General features: G+C 44.9%; 2 protein-coding genes across 2 annotated transcripts; both read right to left on the bottom strand.

Annotated features, from left to right (window-relative positions):
- Positions 1 to 3215: 3215 nt before the first annotated feature.
- LOC115197943 (probable ATP-dependent RNA helicase DHX58) lies at positions 3216 to 8468 on the bottom strand. The gene is made up of 12 exons (XM_029759615.1): positions 8360 to 8468; positions 7979 to 8194; positions 7561 to 7765; positions 7021 to 7211; positions 6775 to 6888; positions 6551 to 6683; positions 6206 to 6391; positions 5820 to 6070; positions 5384 to 5695; positions 4947 to 5137; positions 4712 to 4802; positions 3216 to 3673 (listed from the first exon to the last, which is right to left on the bottom strand). The coding sequence occupies exons 2-12, from the start codon at positions 8153 to 8155 to the stop codon at positions 3488 to 3490; spliced, it is 2037 nt and encodes a 678-aa protein (XP_029615475.1). The 5' UTR covers positions 8156 to 8194; positions 8360 to 8468; the 3' UTR covers positions 3216 to 3487.
- A 537-nt stretch (positions 8469 to 9005) lies between these two features.
- LOC115197932 (histone acetyltransferase KAT2A) lies at positions 9006 to 19765 on the bottom strand. The gene is made up of 18 exons (XM_029759610.1): positions 19471 to 19765; positions 19027 to 19153; positions 15662 to 15807; positions 15449 to 15538; positions 15166 to 15347; positions 14778 to 14969; positions 14515 to 14621; positions 14248 to 14358; positions 13941 to 14077; positions 13552 to 13760; positions 13311 to 13437; positions 13029 to 13139; positions 12799 to 12942; positions 12509 to 12623; positions 12385 to 12421; positions 12190 to 12253; positions 11615 to 11699; positions 9006 to 11384 (listed from the first exon to the last, which is right to left on the bottom strand). The coding sequence occupies exons 1-18, from the start codon at positions 19693 to 19695 to the stop codon at positions 11191 to 11193; spliced, it is 2403 nt and encodes an 800-aa protein (XP_029615470.1). The 5' UTR covers positions 19696 to 19765; the 3' UTR covers positions 9006 to 11190.
- Between the last annotated feature and the right edge of the window lie 672 nt (positions 19766 to 20437).

Below are 20437 nucleotides of genomic sequence, written 5' to 3' on the forward strand. Positions count from 1 at the left end.
AGACCATGTCCTGGTGACTGGCAGTATGTGTATGTGTGTGTGTGTGTGTGTGTGTGTGTGTGTGTGTGTGTGTGTGTGTGTGTGTGTGTGTGTGTGTGTGCGTGTTAAAGTATGTGTGTGCATGTGTCTTTAAGAGCCTGTCTGTAAGTGTCCGTGTGTGAAAATATTGAGTGTGCCAAGTGTGTATGAGTCTGTACAGCATGTGAGAGCGAGTGTATTTGTGTATGGATGTGTGAGACAGAGGAGAGGCCAGACCCAGCAGGCTTTTCACTGTGCTTAAAAACAAAACAGCATGAAGAGGTAATTCACACACCACACATATGTAACAGGGGAGACATCTTACAGAGAGCCAAGCTGATGTTATAAAAAGACAAACTGAAGTATAATAGGAACCATTTAAATGTTGACACAAAATGCGGTTTCTTTGCGGTAATCCCTGCTGTGCTCATTTCCCCCACCTCTCTACCAGCTATTTATTTTTTCCTCTCCCTGCTTCTTCCTCTAGCCTGTCATAGTTCCCCTCTATTGATCATTCAACATAACACAGTCCAAGCTCTAAACCACCTGCCCTCCCAGCTCGGACAAATAACATGTTATTACATTCACCATGTGCTTGGAGAGAACGTATTTTTTTTTGCGGCATGCATTACAACATCCGGTAACATTGAGTTGTTCTTACTCCTCCAGACCCTGAAAATAAGCAAAGTGAGCCGCCTTGGCCAAGCCTTCACCCAGAGAGAGAGAAAAGGGAATATTCCATGATAGACAAAGGTATGTACGGTAATGTTCAAGGCCTGTCGGTATCATTCTTTCTCCATGTAGCTATTCTAAATTCACTTCCAGGTCATCTCTCACATTGGAGTGGCTTTGACATTGGAAGTGGCAGGCAGTTATCGTAAGTATAAACTGTGTGGAAGTGGCGTGGCGCTGTCACTCAAGTCAATGTCTGCACTTTATCTGATCAACTCCTTCACACAATTACAGACTGCCATCAGACGGCCTTGGCATCATAAATAGTTGCTCAACAACCTTGCTTTCATTTCAGACAAGGAGCTGATTGCAATTAACGTGAACGGAATTAGCATCAGCCAAGTAGTCAGCTATGATTACAGAGCCCAGGCCTGATTAAGCCAAATCACATCAGCTATTCTGCACATCAGCTATTCTGCTCCCCGTCGGTCTTCCTGTCTCTGATTGTGTCTGTGCATCTGTCTTTCTGTCTGTCTGAATATAGTGGATAACACCCCATGAAAACAAAATAGGCCCTGTTTTGCAGTCTTTTCTGGCTAAATCATCTCCTATAATTCCTAGTTGTTATAAAACATGTCCTAGAGAGACAGCGGTGCTCAAAAAGCTCCTACTCTGCTGATCTTTTTGAAAGGATTAGTAATCATGTGACACGGTGGAGGTGCTCCTCAAAATGCAACCCAACTCCACTGAGATGTCCATATTGTGGAGTTGAGAAACCCAGCTAACCCCAATGAAGACTTTTTTTTTACAGTAAATTGTTAAAAAAAATGTTTTTAAACAGAACAAAATAAGGCAATTCAAAAGACACAGCTTTAATCTTGTAATTAGGTGGCTAAATCTTTAATTTAGAAGTTGCTAAACCCTAACAAGTTTTTTCAAGAATGGAGATGAGGAGCAAAGAAAGCTTTGCACTGGAAATAAATCTTGCCTTTCATGATTGACAATCTTTCCCCATACTAAACTAAATATCTCTCCCCACACTAAACTAAATATCTCTCCCCACACTAAACTAAATATCTCTCCCCACACTAAACTAAATATCTCTCCCCATACTAAACTAAATATCTCTCCCCATACTAAACTAAATATCTCTCCCCATACTAAACTAAATATCTCTCCCCATACTAAACTAAATATCTCTCCCCACACTAAACTAAATATCTCTCCCCATACTAAACTAAATATAGCTCTCCCCATACTAAACTAAATGTCTCTCCCCACACTAAACTAAATATCTCTCCCCACACTAAACTAAATATCTCTCCTCATACTAAACTAAATATCTCTCCCCATACTAAACTAAAGGGCACGGATTAGGGAAGGAGGGAATCTAAAACCATGAGCTCCCTCTACTGCAGGTATGGAAGTAGAAGTTGGAAGGCTAAGATCGCCATCTTGTGGAAGAGTTTATGAAGACAGCAATGAAGGCGATATCTATATACTTCTATTAGTTATCTATTATTCTTTTATTTTTCATTTATAACATTCAATGTAGACATGTTCATACAAATAATGCCAAATTATATATCAAGAATAAATACAAATATTACAGTAGATCATTTCATTCGTTTTAGGCAAGGAAATGTACACCCTTGTGAACACACATTAAAATAGTACACCTGTGGAATATATTGAAATCCCAATTTGAATATTTTGCATACATGATCAAGTAGAATCAAGTATCAAAGAGTATCAGGCAAGGGGCATACGTTTCAGGTTCAATCTAAAACAAAGACAGTTCAGATTCACAGTAAATAACATTCATGACAAAATATGGACCATGCTGATACTACTTTGCTAAAAATAGAAAAACAGATCATTTGAGTTCATGTTAGAACAGGGGTGCTAAGTTCATATGTTTTTGCGTGCTTGGCTGCGTTGGAGCAGAATAAATCCAGGAGAGAGAGAGGGAGGGAAAGAGGGGAGAGAGGACCTTGGGCATAAACAAAGCTGACGTGCTAATTCTAACCCTGACCATTGTGTAACATGCTTTAGCACGCTGCAGCGTGTGGAGGCCTGGCAAGACATGTTTTAAGATTTAACAGAGACAACCATACCCAAGGCACTGCATCTCTCCCCCTGTAAAACTAAATGCATGCTCTTCAACCGATTGCTGCCCATCCGTCCAGCATCACTACTCTGGACGGTTCGGACTTAGAATATGTGGACAACTACAAATACCTAGGTGTCTGATTAGACTGTAAACTCTCCTTCCAGACTCACATTAAGCATCTCCAATCCTAAATTAAATCTAGAATCGGCTTCCTATTTCGCAACAAAACCTTCACTCATGCTGCCAAACATACCCTCGTAAAACTGACTATCCTACCGATCCTTGACTTCGGCGATGTCATTTACAAAATAGACTCCAACACTCTCCTCAGCAAATTGGATATAGTCTATCACAGTGCCATCCGTTTGTTTATTCCATGTGTAACTCTGTGTTGTTGTTTGTGTCGCACTGCTTTGCTTTATCTTGGCCAGGTCACTGTTGTAAATGAGAACTTGTTCTCAACTAGCCTACCTGGTTAAATAAAGGTGAAATAAAATAAAAAAATAGGACTATGACACAATTCAGGATCATGCATAAGTAGCACAATGGTAGTCTAGACTAAGCAACACAGACTGACAGACAGAGAGAGAAAGGAAGAAAAGATTAGTGGAAAGGTGAAAACAGTACGAGGTAGAAACACCATGAAAACCCCAGTTCTAGTCCTTCTTCCAGTGTAATAGCGTATCAATCGAACATGTTAGGGAATTTGTTATGACAGTACGTGCTGAAGTTAAACTCCTCCACTGTAAACTCAATGTTCTTCCACTTGCTGGCTAATTTTCTTCCCTCCGGAGTCTCCATGGCAAAGTTCTCGATGGCCAGAATGGGCAGCAGGGCAATCTCCTTGTATACCATTTCCCTTCCCCATTGCTGTTCAGATATAAATACATAAACAAATATACTGATGTAGATTTCCATATATAAGCATATTAAAAGACAACAGAATAATCCTAGTGCCATAAGATAAACGGAATGGCTGCTGATCCAACTTTTCCTGGACCTTTCTTCCCGGGGGCTAAAGGTTCCGAGGTTTCTGCGCATGTGCAAGATTCTGTACTTACGTACAGTCTCTGTTCTAATCGTATAGAACAGGCTACTCTGGCGAATGGTGCTCGTTTCATAAAGGGAGATCAAAGCTGAATCAATGTCTGCAAGATCACATTATGATAGTGTTGTGCATAACAGAACTGAATATACACAGTGTACAAAACATTAGGAACACCTTCCTAATATTGAGTTGCACCCCCTTTTGCCCTCAGAACAGCCTCAATTCGTCGGGCCATGGACTCTACAAGGTGTCGAAAGGGTTCCACAGGGATGCTGGCCCATGTTGACTCCAATGCTTCCCACAGTTATGTGAAGTTGGCTGGATGTCCTTTGGGTGGTGGACCATTCTTGATACACACAAGAAACTGTTGTGTGAAAAACCCAGCAGCGTTGCAGTTCTTTACACACACAAACCGGTGCGCCTGGCACCTAGTACCATACCCCGTTCAAAAGCACTTAAATCTTTTGTTTTTCCCATTCACCTCTGAATGGCACACACTCAAGGCTTAAAAATCCTTCTTTAACATGTCTCCTCCCTTTCGTCTACATTGATTGAAGTGGATTTAATGAGTGACATCAATAAGGGATCGTAACTTTCAGCTGAATTTCAACTTTCAGCTGGTCAGTCGATGTCATGGAAAGAGCAGGTGTTCATAATGTTTTGTACACTCAGTGTAATAGCATAACGTTACTGTAAGACAAAAAACACCACCTCAGGTTTTAGGATGATTGTGCGAATGGCTGCATTTTTCTCTCATGTGGCCACAACCTCAACAGCGCACGCCACTAGGCAAAATATATGCCTACGGATCCGCAGTCTCGGCCTAAAATAAAAAGCTAGAGATTAAAAGTCAACCTCACCTTGCCACAGGCAGCACAGCTGATCACACGGCCTGGCTCCCAGTCCTCAAAAGTCTTCAGCGGGGTCTGCCCACTGGTCTTATAGTACCTCCTGAAAACAAACACACATGCACAGGTTAACTCCTCACACACACTGATGGAAAACCACTTCAAACATGTGCTCTTTTAGCCTTACAATGTGGACTAATAAGTCTTGTGACAGTATCAGGACAGACATTAGAGAAACACAACTTACTCAAAGTCCTGGTTGATGTTGACATGGTGTGCGTTTTCAATGACTTTAATGTCATTGCCGAAGGCCACGGGTACAAAACAGCCTCGACACGAGAGCTGAACCGTAGCAGCACTGAAACGACTCCTCTTCTTGATCTTCAACTGTTCTGCCAACTGCCTGGTCAACAAGGCTTCTGTCTGGAGATCAGTGATCTAATAGAGGAGGCAGAGAGAGAAGAAATCAAGTGAAAACAAGATTAGATCATGAGGAACGGGCGTGCACAACTCAAAAGTTTACAGTAACAAAAATCATTTGGGTGCCGGGTTCAAAAGGCATATACCGGAAAAAAGGAAAGTGAGTGAGTATAGGTCTGTCCTTTTTTCCAAAGAGATTAGAGACATGCAGGTGTAGAACATAGAGAAAGATACCAGCCTCACCACCACGAGGAATCGCCTTACCTTCATTTGGAACTCCCTGGGCTCCATCCTCTGCACTTCACCGATGGCCCTGCCAGTCAAGTCCTCCAGACATTCATTGAGGAGTTCCCGACGCACCTCCCGCCCCCCCGCCTGGGCCACCACAGAGTAAACGCTGTCACTCGCCCGAGCCCGGCCACTGGCCTGCTGTTGTGCGATCTCATTGGTCAGCAGCCCATAGCGCACCACCAGGTTGCATTCTGGGATGTCCAGGCCCTCCTCGGCTACGCTGGTGGAGATCAGGAGGTTGAGGGAGCCCAGGCGGAAGTTGCGGATTGTGTCCTTCTGCTCATTCTATAAGCGCACCCACAGAAACACACAAACAGAGGTCAGTTGTTGGTATAACACAGGTCTTGGCACTTTCCAACCCACCTTGTTATACCTCCAAAAGTTCTGACTGTGTTTAATGTCAAGTCACCTGGGTCATGTAATTGATGCCATTGCCAGCGCCAGTCAGAATGGCTGCCCTGATACCAGCACGCTGCAGTGCTGGGTTGTTGGACACCCAGTCATACAAGCAGTGGGTGCTTTTACGGGTCTTGGAGAACAGGATGCCTCTGGAGTGTTCACCCTGGTCAAACTGCTCCAGCAGGGTGTTCTGAAGCTTCCCCATCTTAGGGTTTTCAAACCGGGTATCGCCTGCCAGTTTCTCCAGCTCCGCCTCGTTCTCTGTTGAGGAACAGAACACTGACTATCAATGTTCAGAAGTTGAACTTCCTATACCCTTTAAATTCCAGAGAATCACACGCATACAGTATGTGAGAAAGTCAGAGAGATTGTTCCAAGGGAATTGCAGGTTCTCACCCTGGTAGAGCCCAAGCAGGAAGAAGTCGGTTCCATCCGTGGCGGTGGAGCTCTTGGTACTATAGTAGGACTCAAGGACCCTAAAGGCATCCACCATGCGCACAGTGTCGTTGATGAGCAGGGCGTCGTTGTACTGACGCAGGTGGAGAGCACACTGGGCCAGCAGTCTGTTCCTGTCTGTTACACCTACACCAGGAAACACACATCCAAAATAGGTTTTAATACGGTATTCAAAACTATGGCATTGACTGCGGAAGGTTCCTTGTGTGATTTGGTGCATGAAAATAGTTCCTATGCTTAGGTTCTATAACGTGGTATTGATTCATATTAAGAGGATGATTTTACCCTTCTTCTCCAGAATCACCACGTCTGCCTCGTACTCCTGCGTGCCAAACTCCCTGACAGGAAAGTCAGGCCCTAAGGCCATGAAGTCATGGATAAACTGCATCATGAACTTCAGGTGATCCCCAAATGGGTCCTGAGACAAAACAACAGGAGTTTGTTGAATTCAAACCAATACAGCTCTCTAGTTCAAAGGCTCTATGTTTACAGAACAGAATTGAACTCACCTGAGGTCTTCTGTCAACGATGTCAAACCTTTTCCTGGGTCTGGGGACCTTTTTCTTCAGCTCAGGGGCGTACACTTTGGACGACACGATCACTGAGTCCAGGTTGGCACAAATCTGAAGGCCATAAATAACTAAATGAGCTAAGTGTAAAGGGTTAGATGAGGGACATTCGTTTTTTTTAACTCAGGATGAAAGTTTGGGCTGAATAAATAGCATGTAAAGACCACCGGAGAGAGAGAAACTGACCTGCAGTACATGCTCCACAGCTCCTTTGATGCTCTTGGCTCCCCCTGTCCCAGGAGAGGCAGTGAGGCCCAGGATCTGCGGCAGCCGCCTCTCCCCCTTCAGCTTCTGTGCCACGTAGCGCCCCATGATCTTATTGTAGACACCCTCCTTATGAGTGTGGTGGCACTCATCAATGATCAGCAGAGTGAACTCTATGGTTGGGAGAAAGGAACACAATGGTATTGTGAACTCAATGGAATCCAATGGTTTTACTGTATAATATTTCAACATATGGTTTAAACCTAAGATATGGACCAGTCTTTAAGGTGTGTTAGCTTAGGTTCCAGGGCTTTACCGTGTCAGGTATAGATACTCTTTATCATGACGTGTCTGTCAATTGGGATTGATACCAAGGGCTACTGGTGCACAGTGGAACAAAGCCTGGGAGCCATCTTGCAACAACCTCACTTCTAAATAATCAGTGACAAGTAGTGTGTGCTACACACACCTCACAGCAATACCATGATTCAATATGTGGAAAGCAGCAGAGTAGCCACTCACGTGAGAGCTCAACATGTTTTCCCTCCTCCTGGTTGGTCAGGGCATTCTCCAGTATTTGTGCTGTACAGATGACCAGGTCAGAGTTCTTGACCTCGCAGCCAAAGAAGTCCTTCTGGTCACAGTCCCCACTGATAGACACCAGGCTATAGTCCTGACCCAGGTAGGGTTTGAATTCTTTGTTGTAGTGTTGGTCAACCAAATGAACCTGGAAAATGTAACGTCAACAACAGTTAGCTATGGTTTCCCCGGGAATACCGGAACCTTTATTTTCTGGTTTTGTATAGAATTAACAACACACCAATACTAAAAAGGTCAGACTACCTAGATACAATTACACAGATGGGTCAGTTACCTGGCCAGTTAATGCTAAGTTATCTGCTAAATAGGCCCACAGCTCTAGTAACTCCTCCCTACCTACCTTGTTGACCAGCACAGCCACCTTAGCTCCAGGGTTATTCTCCAGATGTTTTTTGGCCACATACACAGCAGCCCGTGTCTTTCCTCCTCCGGTGGGCAGCCAGATGATGACGTTCTCTCCCCGGAGAGCCCTCTGAACCACCTCCTCCTGGTACTCATACAGCCCAAAGTCTGCCATCCTACCGGTCTATTGGTCCACACACACAACTACTTGTCCCTAGAAATAAAAACACTCAGACTAAAGGCAGTGCACCACAAGGCTATTTTTAAACTGAAATGCAATACACACTGCAAATGTCCCTACAGTACTACAATGTACTACTACTACCATTTGTGGCAGTCAGCTATAGATGAAGTCAAGCCATTTTCAAATTCAGCTCACCAAGTGTTTCTGAAGCAGCTCTATGTTTTGGATCAGCAGCAGACAATGTCCATGGTCCTTTGTGGCTAGGTTCTGAGTACAGAGGGGTTTTCCCTGATAAAGATCCACCCCACTGACACCCAAATAGAAAACGAAACCAAAAGCACTTCTGTCTCATGTGAAGAGGGGGTCCCATTCAAGGGAGTTCTTGAGGGCCAACAAAGTATGTCTAAGTAAAAGAAGTGACACAAGGATGTGAATTATAGGAAGATTAGAAGAGTTGCAGGGATATCAATACACGTAAGGAGCCGTATCAGTTATGAAATCTACAAAACTGCAGATGTGTTAATCTAGTGGTATTGTACTGAGAGGGACTGGTATGTCTGTAACTATCTGCAGTCCAGGAGAAATCTGTTGCAGATTTCTGTCAGCCCGACAAAGCACTCAGAGCCCTTAATGGGCCCCATTCTTACCAGCTGTGACATCAGGAAAACGAAACTGCAAGACACCATGAGAAACACAAGCACAGCATGTCTGAATGGCATTTAAACAACCTGAATAAACCTTATGGTCACACCTACTAAACAACACTGCATGGTTACTGGAACATAAAAAAACGTGTATACTGTAACTAGTTGCCATCTTATAAGATAATAATACGCAGAAATATTTTACTATAAAAACTTTATTTTCATGAACGGTATTACAGTAAAGAGCTCTTCAAACCATATAACTAAAAGAAACTGTAGCATTCTTAATATTTTAACATTGCACTCACACAGTATTTTCTGAATCTTAATGCAGCATACATAGGTAGATTGAGAGACACATAACTGACAACCCTGAATAACGAAACATTGACATCACTTTAGTTGCTCAAAGCTAGTCCTGATTCAAGTACAAACACACACACAACAGTTCAGTGGAATACTCAGCCACCCAGCACAGACCAGTCATTTCCCCCAAAACGTTTGACAAAATAGCAGAGAACCAAAGGCATCTCAAGAGGCAGACAATGAGACACCGACCATGACCAAGAAGTGGGTTTGTGTGAATAGCCGTGGGCATCTCAGTAAAAACAGAGCAGAAATGGATGCAGATTATAGTTCTCCACCATGCAATACTGCTTGTGAAAATGGAGTGAACACCAAACCGGACACTTGTTTTTTGTGTGTTTGTCAGCCATTATCATATTAACACAATGCATATCCACCATAGAAGAGACAGAACCAGCAAAGGGGGGGGGGTAAGTGGTGTGCAACACCTACATACTGTATTGACAGGGCTCTATGGCCTTTCAGAGAAATACTGACAAACCGAACGGTCATGTTTACCACTGTGGTTGGATCCTGTGCTTCCATCAGAAACAGGTTATTTCTAGGACGAACAGAAACCTAAACAAAAGGGTAGCCAGTAACCCTCAGAGTAGTCTCCCTAGGCAGCCGGGTTGGCCCCCACGTTAACAATGCTCCTGCTGTTGCCCTTGGTCTGGGATTCCAGAGACTACCCTCAGATCAGACAACACCATTAAAACAACAATGACACACTACTACGCCATCTCTGATATTTCCCCAAGAAAAACAACCATGTTTGAGATCAGTGACATGGCCATACTGGCCCAGAAGAGAATGGGAAAACAGTATTGACGACTACTCTAACATTAGGCCTAAGTATCTTCAAATGTGGCGGTAGGTTTTCATTATACTGTTCAGGTGAAATAATAAATCAATTCAAAGTTCAACATACAGTAGTTGTCGGGAAATTATTCGAGGGCAACCATGAAGATGAAACGTATTGGAAAGTTGGACGTTTTGCTACTGACCAATCACATGATGGCAAATCCAACATAATGCGATGTCAGACAGGGATATCTATGGTCACGCTTCAGGCTGACTACATTTCAGTTGTTGCATTGTATTAGCGTGTCCTGTTACATGATGTGGTTCAATTATTGTTAAATACCTATCCTGGCCTCGTGAGGTCTGGCAGGCGTCTGCGATGTAGTCAGCCTGGAACGCGGACATTATCTGTGACTGCAACCGGACTTTGACAACGTGAGTCTGAACATGTCTCGGCTTCTAACTCAAGGGCACATTGTATTTCTACCCTCCAAGTCTACTGGCCTCTTTTCAAGTGTATGTCAGTACAGGAAGGCAACAACGGCGTAGGCCCCCCCCCCCTCCCCTCCCCCCCTACTCACGTTTCCACGTCAGTACCAAAAATACAACTCCCATTTGGAGGAGCTGTGAGTGTCATTCTTTTATCCGATTGAGAAACTATTCTGTGAAAATGCAATCCTATAATTTGAACGTAACCTATGTGGAAAGTTTGACATGATCTGCTGTGGGACCAGTCGTTTTGGTACAGGAATACGTTACAGCTCCTTCTATGAGTCACTTGGAAAGAATGAAACCAGAATGAGACAGCAACACGCAGAGAGATTCTATACTACAGAGGGTAGTGAGACAAACAAACAGAGAGTGAGAGATTGATGGAGAGTCATTTCGACACATTAACAAACTTAACTCGCCCATAGAGCCATTCCAATTATACTCCATAGAGTCATTTCGACACATTAACAAACTTAACTCGCCCATAGAGCCATTCCAATTATACTCCACAGTTCCCTTCAACCACCAGTAATATAAACATGCATAAACACACACTGCCATTAATAAAGGCTTCCTAAAAGAAAAGACGAGGGGAAAAAAGGTTGGAATATGGCTAGCAATGACCCCCCCCTGACTATGTCATCACAAGTGTGTGTGGTGTGCGTGAGTGAGTGTCCACGAGCGCTCCTTCCTGCTGTTCCGCAGTGGGGCCGTTGTGCATGGTGACCTGTGACCCTAGCTTCACTTCTCGATCAAGCCCCCTTCCTTCAGCTTAAAGTAGAAGAACTTCTCCAGTGTGTTGGCACACTTGCAGTACTCGCTGTCCGGGGGGTTGTATTCACGACAGTTGGTAATGACGCGCTGCAGGTCTGCTATGAACAGCTTCTTGGTCACGTAGTATCTGTTCTTCAGCCTCTCCGTCATGGTCTTCAGATCTACAGGAAGGAGGGAGAGAGGAGAGGGGGACACGTAGGTTATATGTGAAATATTCCTTCAGCGGGGTTTACGGACATATCCAGACGGACTTACAATTAAAAGCGCATCCAGTTGGGGAAACATGGAATGCTTTTTTCTATTTTAATATCAAAATGAGTTCGAAGAGGTAGATAATTGTCATGGCTGGGACATATAAACAGGCCAGGGAATGAGCGGATGATATACTCACCAATGGGGAAGCGTATGATCTCGTAGTAGTCTGGAGCCTCAGTCTTTTTCACAGGCTCCATGAAGGGCCAGGCATCAGGGTGAGTCTGGGAGAGGAACACAACCACACAGTTGTTATGACTTTCAGTCTGAATCCCAAATGGTCCCCTATTCCCTACTGAGTGTACTACTTTCGATCAGGGACGTTGTTATTTTTTTTTACCCCCTTTTACTCCCCAATTTGTCAGAGGAAACACCATACACCTGGCGACCGTGTCGGCGTGCACTGCGCCCGGCCCGCCATACGACTTGCTAGAGCGCGATGGGACAAGGACATCCCGGGCCGGCCAACCCCTCCCCTAACCCCGGACGACGCTGGGCCAATTGTGCGCCGCCTCATGGGTCTCCCGGTTCGCGGCCGGCTGCGACACAGCTTGGAATCGAACCAGGATCTGTAGTGACACAGACCGCTGCGCCACTCGGGAGGCCTTTGATCAGGGATTATATAGGGAATAGGTTGCCATTTGGGACGCAGACTCTGTCTGACCACTCCTAAGGTTGAACACTGGGTTGTATCGGTGCGTGTCAGTGTTTTACCTTGACCTGGGCCAGAAGATTCTTCAGCATGTTGTACAACACGTCAGGGTCTTTCAACTCCTTCCTACAAGACAGGATAGGTAATAATATATGAATTCAATGACAGATGAGTGTGATTGTAAAGGCTGCCAGTTGTTTTATGACAATACTGCACATCATTTCTTTATTTCCTGATAGACCAAACATTCAGCTTACACTTTCTCCTTTGCACTGGGCTTCCAGCCTGACTCCCCTAGGGAGAAAAAAAGAATTAAAACATGACAAGACATTACTAGTCTATACCCTGAACAAGGTATTAAAAGGACCCACACCCACTTACTGATGCCAGGGATGCTCTCCACGGGGATCTGCCGTACCCCCTCTTTGAAGCAGGTGAGTCCAGGGTATACCTTCCTGATCTGGCTCTGCTTCCTCTCAATCAGCTTCTTAATGATCTGACCAGTCATGGAAACACAGGGACATGTTGACCAAAACACACCAACATGGACATTAACACTGTCCTTTCATCAACAGATGGAGAAAGGTCCAGAGATGCATAACCGTCCACTGACATTCCCCTCAACCTGTGTGCCCCTCAATGTGAGGACTTCCTACAGACAGTCCTCTCACCTCTTTCTGCCTCTTGATGATATGAGAGAGCTCTGTGTAGGGGATTCTGGGATTTAGCTCACACTCCATGAGGGTAGCCCCCTCGTAGTCCTTGATGTAACCAAGGTAACGACTCTTAGTCACTTTGATGTCTTTGGAAAAACCCTGCAACGGCAAAATGAGCCAGAGGAGAGAGATCAAAGGAGAGGTGAGGAAGAGAGGGAGGTGCATGCTATCATCCTATACCATACCTGCTTCTTGAAGTAGCCAATGGCGTACTCATCAGCGTAGGTGAGGAAGTACAGGATGCTGTGCTTGATGTGGTACTCCTTTAGGTGGTTCATCAGGTGAGTACCGTAGCCCTGAAACCACAATGGCAAACAATCAGGGGAAAATGTTGGGCTCTTAGTCCAACATACATTCAAACCCTGACAGATACCGTAAGTACAATACCAAGCCATTAAGTCCAACTTACCCAGATAAATGATTTCAGTGTTTTCGCTGTTGTATGTAAAGGAGAGGTGCGTCCATACCTTGACTTGCTCGTTGGATGTGACGGCACAGAAGACAATCTCAGTGAAGCCCTGGGTGGGGAACATCCTGAAACAGATCCCCCCGATGACACGGCCATCTTTGATTAGGGCCAGCGTCTTGTGCTTCCTGGACAGAGAACGGTCCAAGAGAGTGGGGAGAAAGGGTCACAAAAAGTTAATTTCAAGAGGCTTCACTGAAGATGGGGTACAGGTGAGAGAAACAGTTCAAATATCTACGTACGGGTCAAACACTAGGCGTGTGATGTACTCTTTGGGCATGCGAGGCAGCTGGTGGGAGAAGACGTTCTGCAAGCCCACCAGCCACATCAGAATCTTCTTGTTGGACTTCTGGGAAAGAGAGTTCCCTATGACATGGAACTCTATGATGCCCCGCCTCTCCTCTAACCTGGCTGTCTCATCACGAGCAGCATTGGCAGACAGCAGACTCGTCTAGCAGAGAGTGACAGTGATGATCAACACCGTCAATTATTATATTCATTCTAACAAACATCCAGTTTCCATACTTAGATGTTTCGACTAGATAAAACATATCCGCAGTCAACATAAATTTCCAAGTTGCACTGGCGAATGGACTTTAAATGATGCGTCTCAGTCTTGGGAAGCGCTCACCTCTGGGCCCAACATGGCAGCCGGGTCAGTGATGGTCATCATCACCTCGTTGACCAACTCCATCGGGATGTCTCCCATTACTCTGATCCTCTTAGCGTCCTCCAGGGTCAGAACTTCTGGAAGCTTCCTCTTCTCTCCTGAGGAGAGACGGTACAAAACATGACTATAACCACCATTAACTTAGATGCTGTTTATGTGCGAGGCCATCCCACAGAGGCATGGGAAATAAAAGCTCCCAACGTCAGCTATTACTTCACACCCGGTACAAAGCAAAAGTTAGCTGGGCGGGGTCGCCAGAGTTACTGACCTGTCATGGGCTCGGCCACGCCAGAGTCCAGCCCCAGACTGCCTAGCGAAGAGCCACTGTTCATGCCCTTAGAGAAGGAGGGCGAACCCGACACTGCAGCAGGGCTGATCACTGCCAGGATCAGAAACACAGGACAATGACCAAAACCAGACAGAATTATTGAAAATGGAGAGCAGGAAATCATACATTACATGTTGTACAACCTATAAGTGCCTTCATGGATCTTATGAGAACCACTTATTTAGTTGGAACTTAGGTGCCCCTCACCTAACTGGTGACCCAGCTGGCCCCCCTCTGAGGCAGGCATGGTGAAGTCAGCCTCCCAGATGGGAGAGTTATCCCCATAGATCTCCTCCTCTAGCATAGACAGAAACCTGGGACACAAACCCTTTGTTACAAGCCACAGATACACAGTGTCCATCTCACTCACTCCAGAATCTTGGTTCGATTGTAACTCGAGGGCGAAACCACAATAAGTATCAACTTTGATTCCCGAGCGGATTATTACAGGTTGGTTGCACACCACGTACTTGGGAAAGTGTGTGAGGATGAGTGTGCGTTTCTCTGGTAGGAGCTTGTCCTTCTCCACTCGGAACTTCTCCAGGAGCTGGCGGCGCGTCACGGTGAAGATTGACTTGAGCAGACTGCGGCCAAACACCTGCGTGGTCTCGTAGCGCGGCAGGCTGTCGTTACTCTGGGGGACATGGCAGTAGCATAGCCACCTGGGAAACAAGAGAGATTACATTACAGTAGTTGTGAGTCACTCTTGACGGGAACAAAAAGAGCAGAATGCAGTGAGACTTTTACATGAACAGAAAATTAACAAGATGCAATACAACAATATCAAAAAAGCAAGATGCAATACGCTGCAATTTAAAAAAAAAAAATAATTCCACAACACATGGCTCACACACACACCTGGTGTAGTCCACTTTGTAGGCTGTGCCATCATCCTTCTGGGACCGCTGGCGGAACTGCGTGGGAGTCTCCAGCTTCCAGTAGTTCAGACACAGGAGAAACATCTTGGAGAGCTCAAACATCGTCTGCCTCTCTCTGGGTGCCAGGTGGCTGAATTTGTACTGAACGAAGTTCAACACTCCCTGAGGAACAAAATAAAACAAACGTGTACAAAAATGATTTTTCTGTTGGGGAAGAAGGAAAGAACAGCTTGAGAAACAGGTAGGAAGGAGACTGTTACTACCTGCTCAATGTTGGGCTTCTGAAAGGGGGGACTCCCCAATGATCCCTCCACTATCGGCTGACTCATCTGCAAGATGCATTTTCTCAGCAGCTGGGGGGGGGGGGGGATAGAGACGAACAGAGAGAGGGTCAAGATGTGCTAAGCCAAAAAAGTAGAGGTCATGGCCATCTACACTTGTCTGTCTGGTTGGAATGGAGGGAAGTGATTTCATACCTTGAAGAGGTAGAAGTAGACCTGCTTGGTGTCAGTGTCCTCCTCCTTGTGCACAGACATAAAGAGGTTCTCCACATCCACCACCATGCCCAGCAGCCTGTTGATCTCCTCCTCTGACACGTTCTCCAGGTGGGACACATGGGCCGCTGCACAGGAGGGGTTCAATAACAGATCAGCATCTTAAAGCGTCAATCAGCAGTTGAAACAATGACAAAGGACCCCCCCGCCACTGTTTTGGTAAAAAGTTGAGGAATGAGGCTGGAGAAATGTAACTATTCTCAAATTCATAGACAGAGCTACGGATGCAAGGACTGACCATCCGTGGTATTAAAATTATAGCGTTACCCATGTTTTTAGGCTCTACAGTGTTTCTTTACATTTACATTGTTTCACCTCATACAAGTACTTGGGAGTAAGGCTAGACGGTACACTGTCCTTCTCTCAGCACATATCAAAGCTGCAGGCTGAAGTTCTAGAAGTCCTCTATCGTAATCGCTCCTCTTTCACCCCAGCTGCTAAACTAACCCTGATTCGGTGTACCATCCTAACCAAGCAAGATGTAATTTATAGATCGGCAGGTAAAGGTGCTCTCGAGCGGCTAGATGTTCTTTACCATTCGGCCATCAGATTTGCCACCAATGCTCCTTATAGGACACATCACTGCACTCTATACTCCTCTGTAAACTGGTCATCTCTGTATACCTGTCGCAAGACCCACTGGTTGATGCTTATTTATAAAACTCTCTTAAGCCTCACTCCCTTCTATCTGAGATATCTACTGCAGCCGTCATCCTTCACATACAACACCCGTTCTGCCAGTCACATTCTGTAAAGGTCCCCAAAGCACACACATCCCTGGGTCGCTCGTCTTTTCAGTTCACTGCAGCTAGCGACTGGAACGAGCTGCAACAAAACACTCAAACTGGACAGTTTTATCTCAATCTCTTCATTCAAAGACTCAATCATGGACATACTTGCTGACAGTTGTGGCTGCTTTGCGTGATGTATTGTCTACCTTCTTGCCCTTTGTGCTGTTGTCTGTGCCCAATAATGTTTGTACCCTGTTTTGTGCTGCTACCATGTTGTGCTGCTGCCATGTTGTTGTCATGTGTTGCTGCCATGTTATGTTGTTGTCTAGGTCTCTCTTTATGTAGTGTTGTCTCTCTTGTTGTAATGTGTGTTTTGTACTTTATTTTTAATCCCCATCCCAGCTGGAGTCCTTTTGGTAGGCCATCACCGTAAATAAGAATTTGTTCTTAACTGACTTGCCTAGTTAAATAAAGGTTAAATAAATAAACATAAAATACAAAACAAGCTTATATTTTGGGTTCTGATGGGGTACTACTGTTTAACTAAGCTCATTAAGCATTTATAAGTTATAGTCTTCAAGAATCAATAGGTACATATCATTCATTTAAGGTCTTCGAAAGCCAAGTTAACAAACAGATCACCGACCATTTCGAATCCCACCGTACCTTCTCCGCTATGCAATCTGGCTTCCGAGCTGGTCATGGGTGCACCTCAGCCACGCTCAAGGTCCTAAACGATATCATAACTGCCATCGATATGAGACAATACTCTGCAGCTGTATTTATCAACCTGGCCAAGGCTTTCGACTTTGTCAATCACCACATTCTTATCGGCAGACTCAACAGCCTTGGTTTCTCAAATGACTGCCTCGCCTGGTTCACCAACTACTTCTCAGACAGAGTTTAGTGTGTCAAATCGGAGGGCCTGTTGTCCGGACCTCTGGCAGTCTCTATGGGGGTGCCACAGGGTTCAAATCTTGGGCCGACTCTTTTCTCTGTATACATCAGTGATGTCACTCTTGCTGCTGGTGATTCTCTGATCCACCTCTACGCAGACGACACCAATCTGTACACTTCTGGTCCTTCTTTGGACACTGTGTTAACTAACCTCCAGACGAGCTTCAATGCCATACAACTCTCCTTCCATGGCCTCCAACTGCTCTTAAATGTAAGTAAAACTAAATGCTTGCTCTTCAACCGATCATTGCCTGCACCTACCCGCCCGTCCAGCATCACTACTCTGAACGGTTCTGACTTAGAATATGTGGACAACTACAAATACGTAGGTGTCTGGCTAGACTGTGAACTCTCCTTCCAGACTCATATTAAGCATCTCCAATCCAAAATTAAATCTAGAATCGGCTTCCTATTTCGAAACAAAGCATCCTTCACTCATGCTGCCAAACATACCGTCGTAAAACTGACTATCCTGCCGATCCTTGACTTCAGCCATGTCATTTACAAAATAGCCTCCAACACTCTACTCAATAAATTGGATGCAGTCTATCACAGTGCCATCCGTTTTGTCACCAAAGCCCCATATACTACCCACCACTGCGACATGTATGCTCTCGTTGGCTGGCCCTCGCTTCATATTCGTCACCAAACCCACTGGCTCCAGGTCATCTAGAAGTCTTTGCTAGGTAAAGCCCCGTCTTATCTCAGCTCACTGGTCACCATAGCAGCATCCACTCGTAGCACGCGCTCCAGCAGGTATATCTCACTGGTCACCCCCAAAGCAAATTCCTCCTCTGGCCGCCTTTCCTTCCAGTTCTCTGCTGCCAATGACTGGAACGAATTGCAAAAATCACTGAAGCTGGAGACTCATATATCCCTCACTAACTTTAAGCACCAGCTGTCAGAGCAGCTCACAGATCACTGCACCTGTACATAGCCCATCTGTAAATAGCCCATCCAACTACCTCATCCCCATACTGTTTTTGTTTTTTTTATTCAAAAATGTTTGCTCCTTTGCACCCCAGTATCTATTTTTATTTTTTTGCACCCCAGTATCTCCACTTGCACATTCATCTTCTGCACATCTATCACTCCAGTGTTTAATTGCTAAATTGTAATTATTTCACCACTGTGGCCTATTTATTGCCTTACCTCCCTGATCTTACCTCATTTGCACACACTGTACATAGACTTTTTCTATTGTATGCTTGTTTATTCCATGTGTAACTCTGTGTTGTTGTTTGTGTCGCACTGCTTTGCTTTATCTTGGCCAGGTCTCAGTTGTAAATGAGAACTTGTTCTCAACTAGCCTACCTGGTGAAATAAAAAATATAATTCAATTTATAAGTACACAAATGGACGTAGCAACTGCTGATTGACCCTTTAAAGGGGGGATAGCTAAGTATTTTTACTACTTTACTACTCACTCAATAAAGAGATGAGACTAAAACCTACATTGTGCAATTCATATTATAATTATTGCTATTATGGAATAGCATACAGATTCTATATCTATGATGTGTATTGATGACATTAGGTTCAGTGTGATCATGAAGCATATATATCTTCAAACGAGTGTTGAGTCATAAGGCAGCCTACCCAGGGCATGCCCGCAGCTGCGGCAGGACTCGCTAAGGCTGGCCGCTTGTTGCTGTAAATCCATACTTCGGGTGGCAGTCGGCGGTTGTGGGTTCTTCCAGCCATTGCACTTGCATGTGTCACTAGCCTAAAGAAAAGAGTAAAGTAAATCAGAAGCCCCACACTAGCATCATAAAGCAGATTCATGCTAGTTGGCTCTCTAGCTAGCAAAGTTGATTAACCTCGCTGTTGCTAACTATATTCTTGACAGTAACGTTAGCTACGCCATAACCATTTATGAAGGATATTATTGCATGTTAGAAACCAAATGCAAATGGTGTTTTGTTTCTGTTTGTTGAGACTGTTATACAAGTAGGGGAAATGGCTAGTTAGCTAGTCACTGTTTTGGTGAAGTTGGCAAGCTAGCTAGCCTAGCCATATAGCTAACGTTAGCTAGCTAGCTACCTTGCAAGCGGAGAAGACGCCGAGTTTCTCGAGCTTTTTCGCCCGTGGAAAAGCTCTGACTTGGGCTTTTTTCTGACTCGCCCGCTGTTGTTGGCTAAGACCTGGTCTGACTGGGTCACTGTTCCCCGATCCAGATCCCACCGCAGCAGCGTTAGACCCAGCAGTCCCACCAGACTGAGCTTGATGTAGCCGGGGTTGCAAGGCCTGTGCCGCCGGGTCCGACATATCAAAACACACGTTTCACTGCTGCTTGTTCCACTCAACTGGTACGTATGCACATCATTGGTTCCACTCCACCCCTGCTTGGGTCGCTCACCTCTCCCCTCGCCCTGGATTTGAAGAAAGGCAGTATGGGTACTGTAGTCTGTGGCCCCTGCAGTTTGCCTAAAGTATTGAAAGTAGCCGGAGTAGTCAAAGTTTGCAATAAAAACATACAAACGCATTTACATAGAAAAATACGTTGTTACACTGTTGAATTAGGTACACTATTTATTGACCAACATTGAGTATAAATCCAACTTGAACAATCCAGTAGAGGTCAGTAGAGCACACTAACTTTAACTTCAATGAGGACTGTTGTGAGAGGTTCTTGTGTAACATGTAGGATAAATAATCGAAATAATTTAATGTGTACTTTGCTTTTGAAATTAAAGGTTTCAGCTTTGGGGCAACAGCTGTTTACAATTAGGATGGGAAAGTAGAATCTGGCCCAGCTGTTACTGTTAAGTCAGAGAGAGCAAAGGGGTTTTGGCCGACTAAATCCACTGGGATGGGAAGGGAGCAGGAATGTGAGGAATTCAGTCAGACCAGTGTTAGACTCACTGAGCTCAGCTGGCTTCTTAGACTGATGAGGATGTATTGAGCAGATCTTAAGCAAGATCGAGAATTAGAGAACAAAGGCTGGAATAACTGGAAATAACTATTATACGCTCAACATGTCGGTAGAGATACGAATAGCTGGTAGTAG

This window comes from Salmo trutta, chromosome 1, assembly GCF_901001165.1.
Source record: "Salmo trutta chromosome 1, fSalTru1.1, whole genome shotgun sequence".
NCBI classification, from domain to species: domain Eukaryota; kingdom Metazoa; phylum Chordata; class Actinopteri; order Salmoniformes; family Salmonidae; genus Salmo; species Salmo trutta.

Coding starts and splice junctions, on each gene's coding strand:
- LOC115197943 (XM_029759615.1), bottom strand. CDS start 8,155: ATGGCAGACTTTGGGCTGTATGAGTACCAGGAGGAGGTGGTTCAGAGG. Junction 6,684..6,774: donor TCGTTGACAGAAGACCTCAG/GTGAGTTCAATT, acceptor GTTTTGTCTCAG/GACCCATTTGGGGATCACCT. Junction 5,696..5,819: donor GCATCAATTACATGACCCAG/GTGACTTGACAT, acceptor GTGCGCTTATAG/AATGAGCAGAAGGACACAAT.
- LOC115197932 (XM_029759610.1), bottom strand. CDS start 19,695: ATGTCGGACCCGGCGGCACAGGCCTTGCAACCCCGGCTACATCAAGCT. Junction 13,761..13,940: donor CTGCCATGTTGGGCCCAGAG/GTGAGCGCTTCC, acceptor ACTCTCTGCTAG/ACGAGTCTGCTGTCTGCCAA. Junction 12,624..12,798: donor TCATCAAGAGGCAGAAAGAG/GTGAGAGGACTG, acceptor ATGACTGGTCAG/ATCATTAAGAAGCTGATTGA.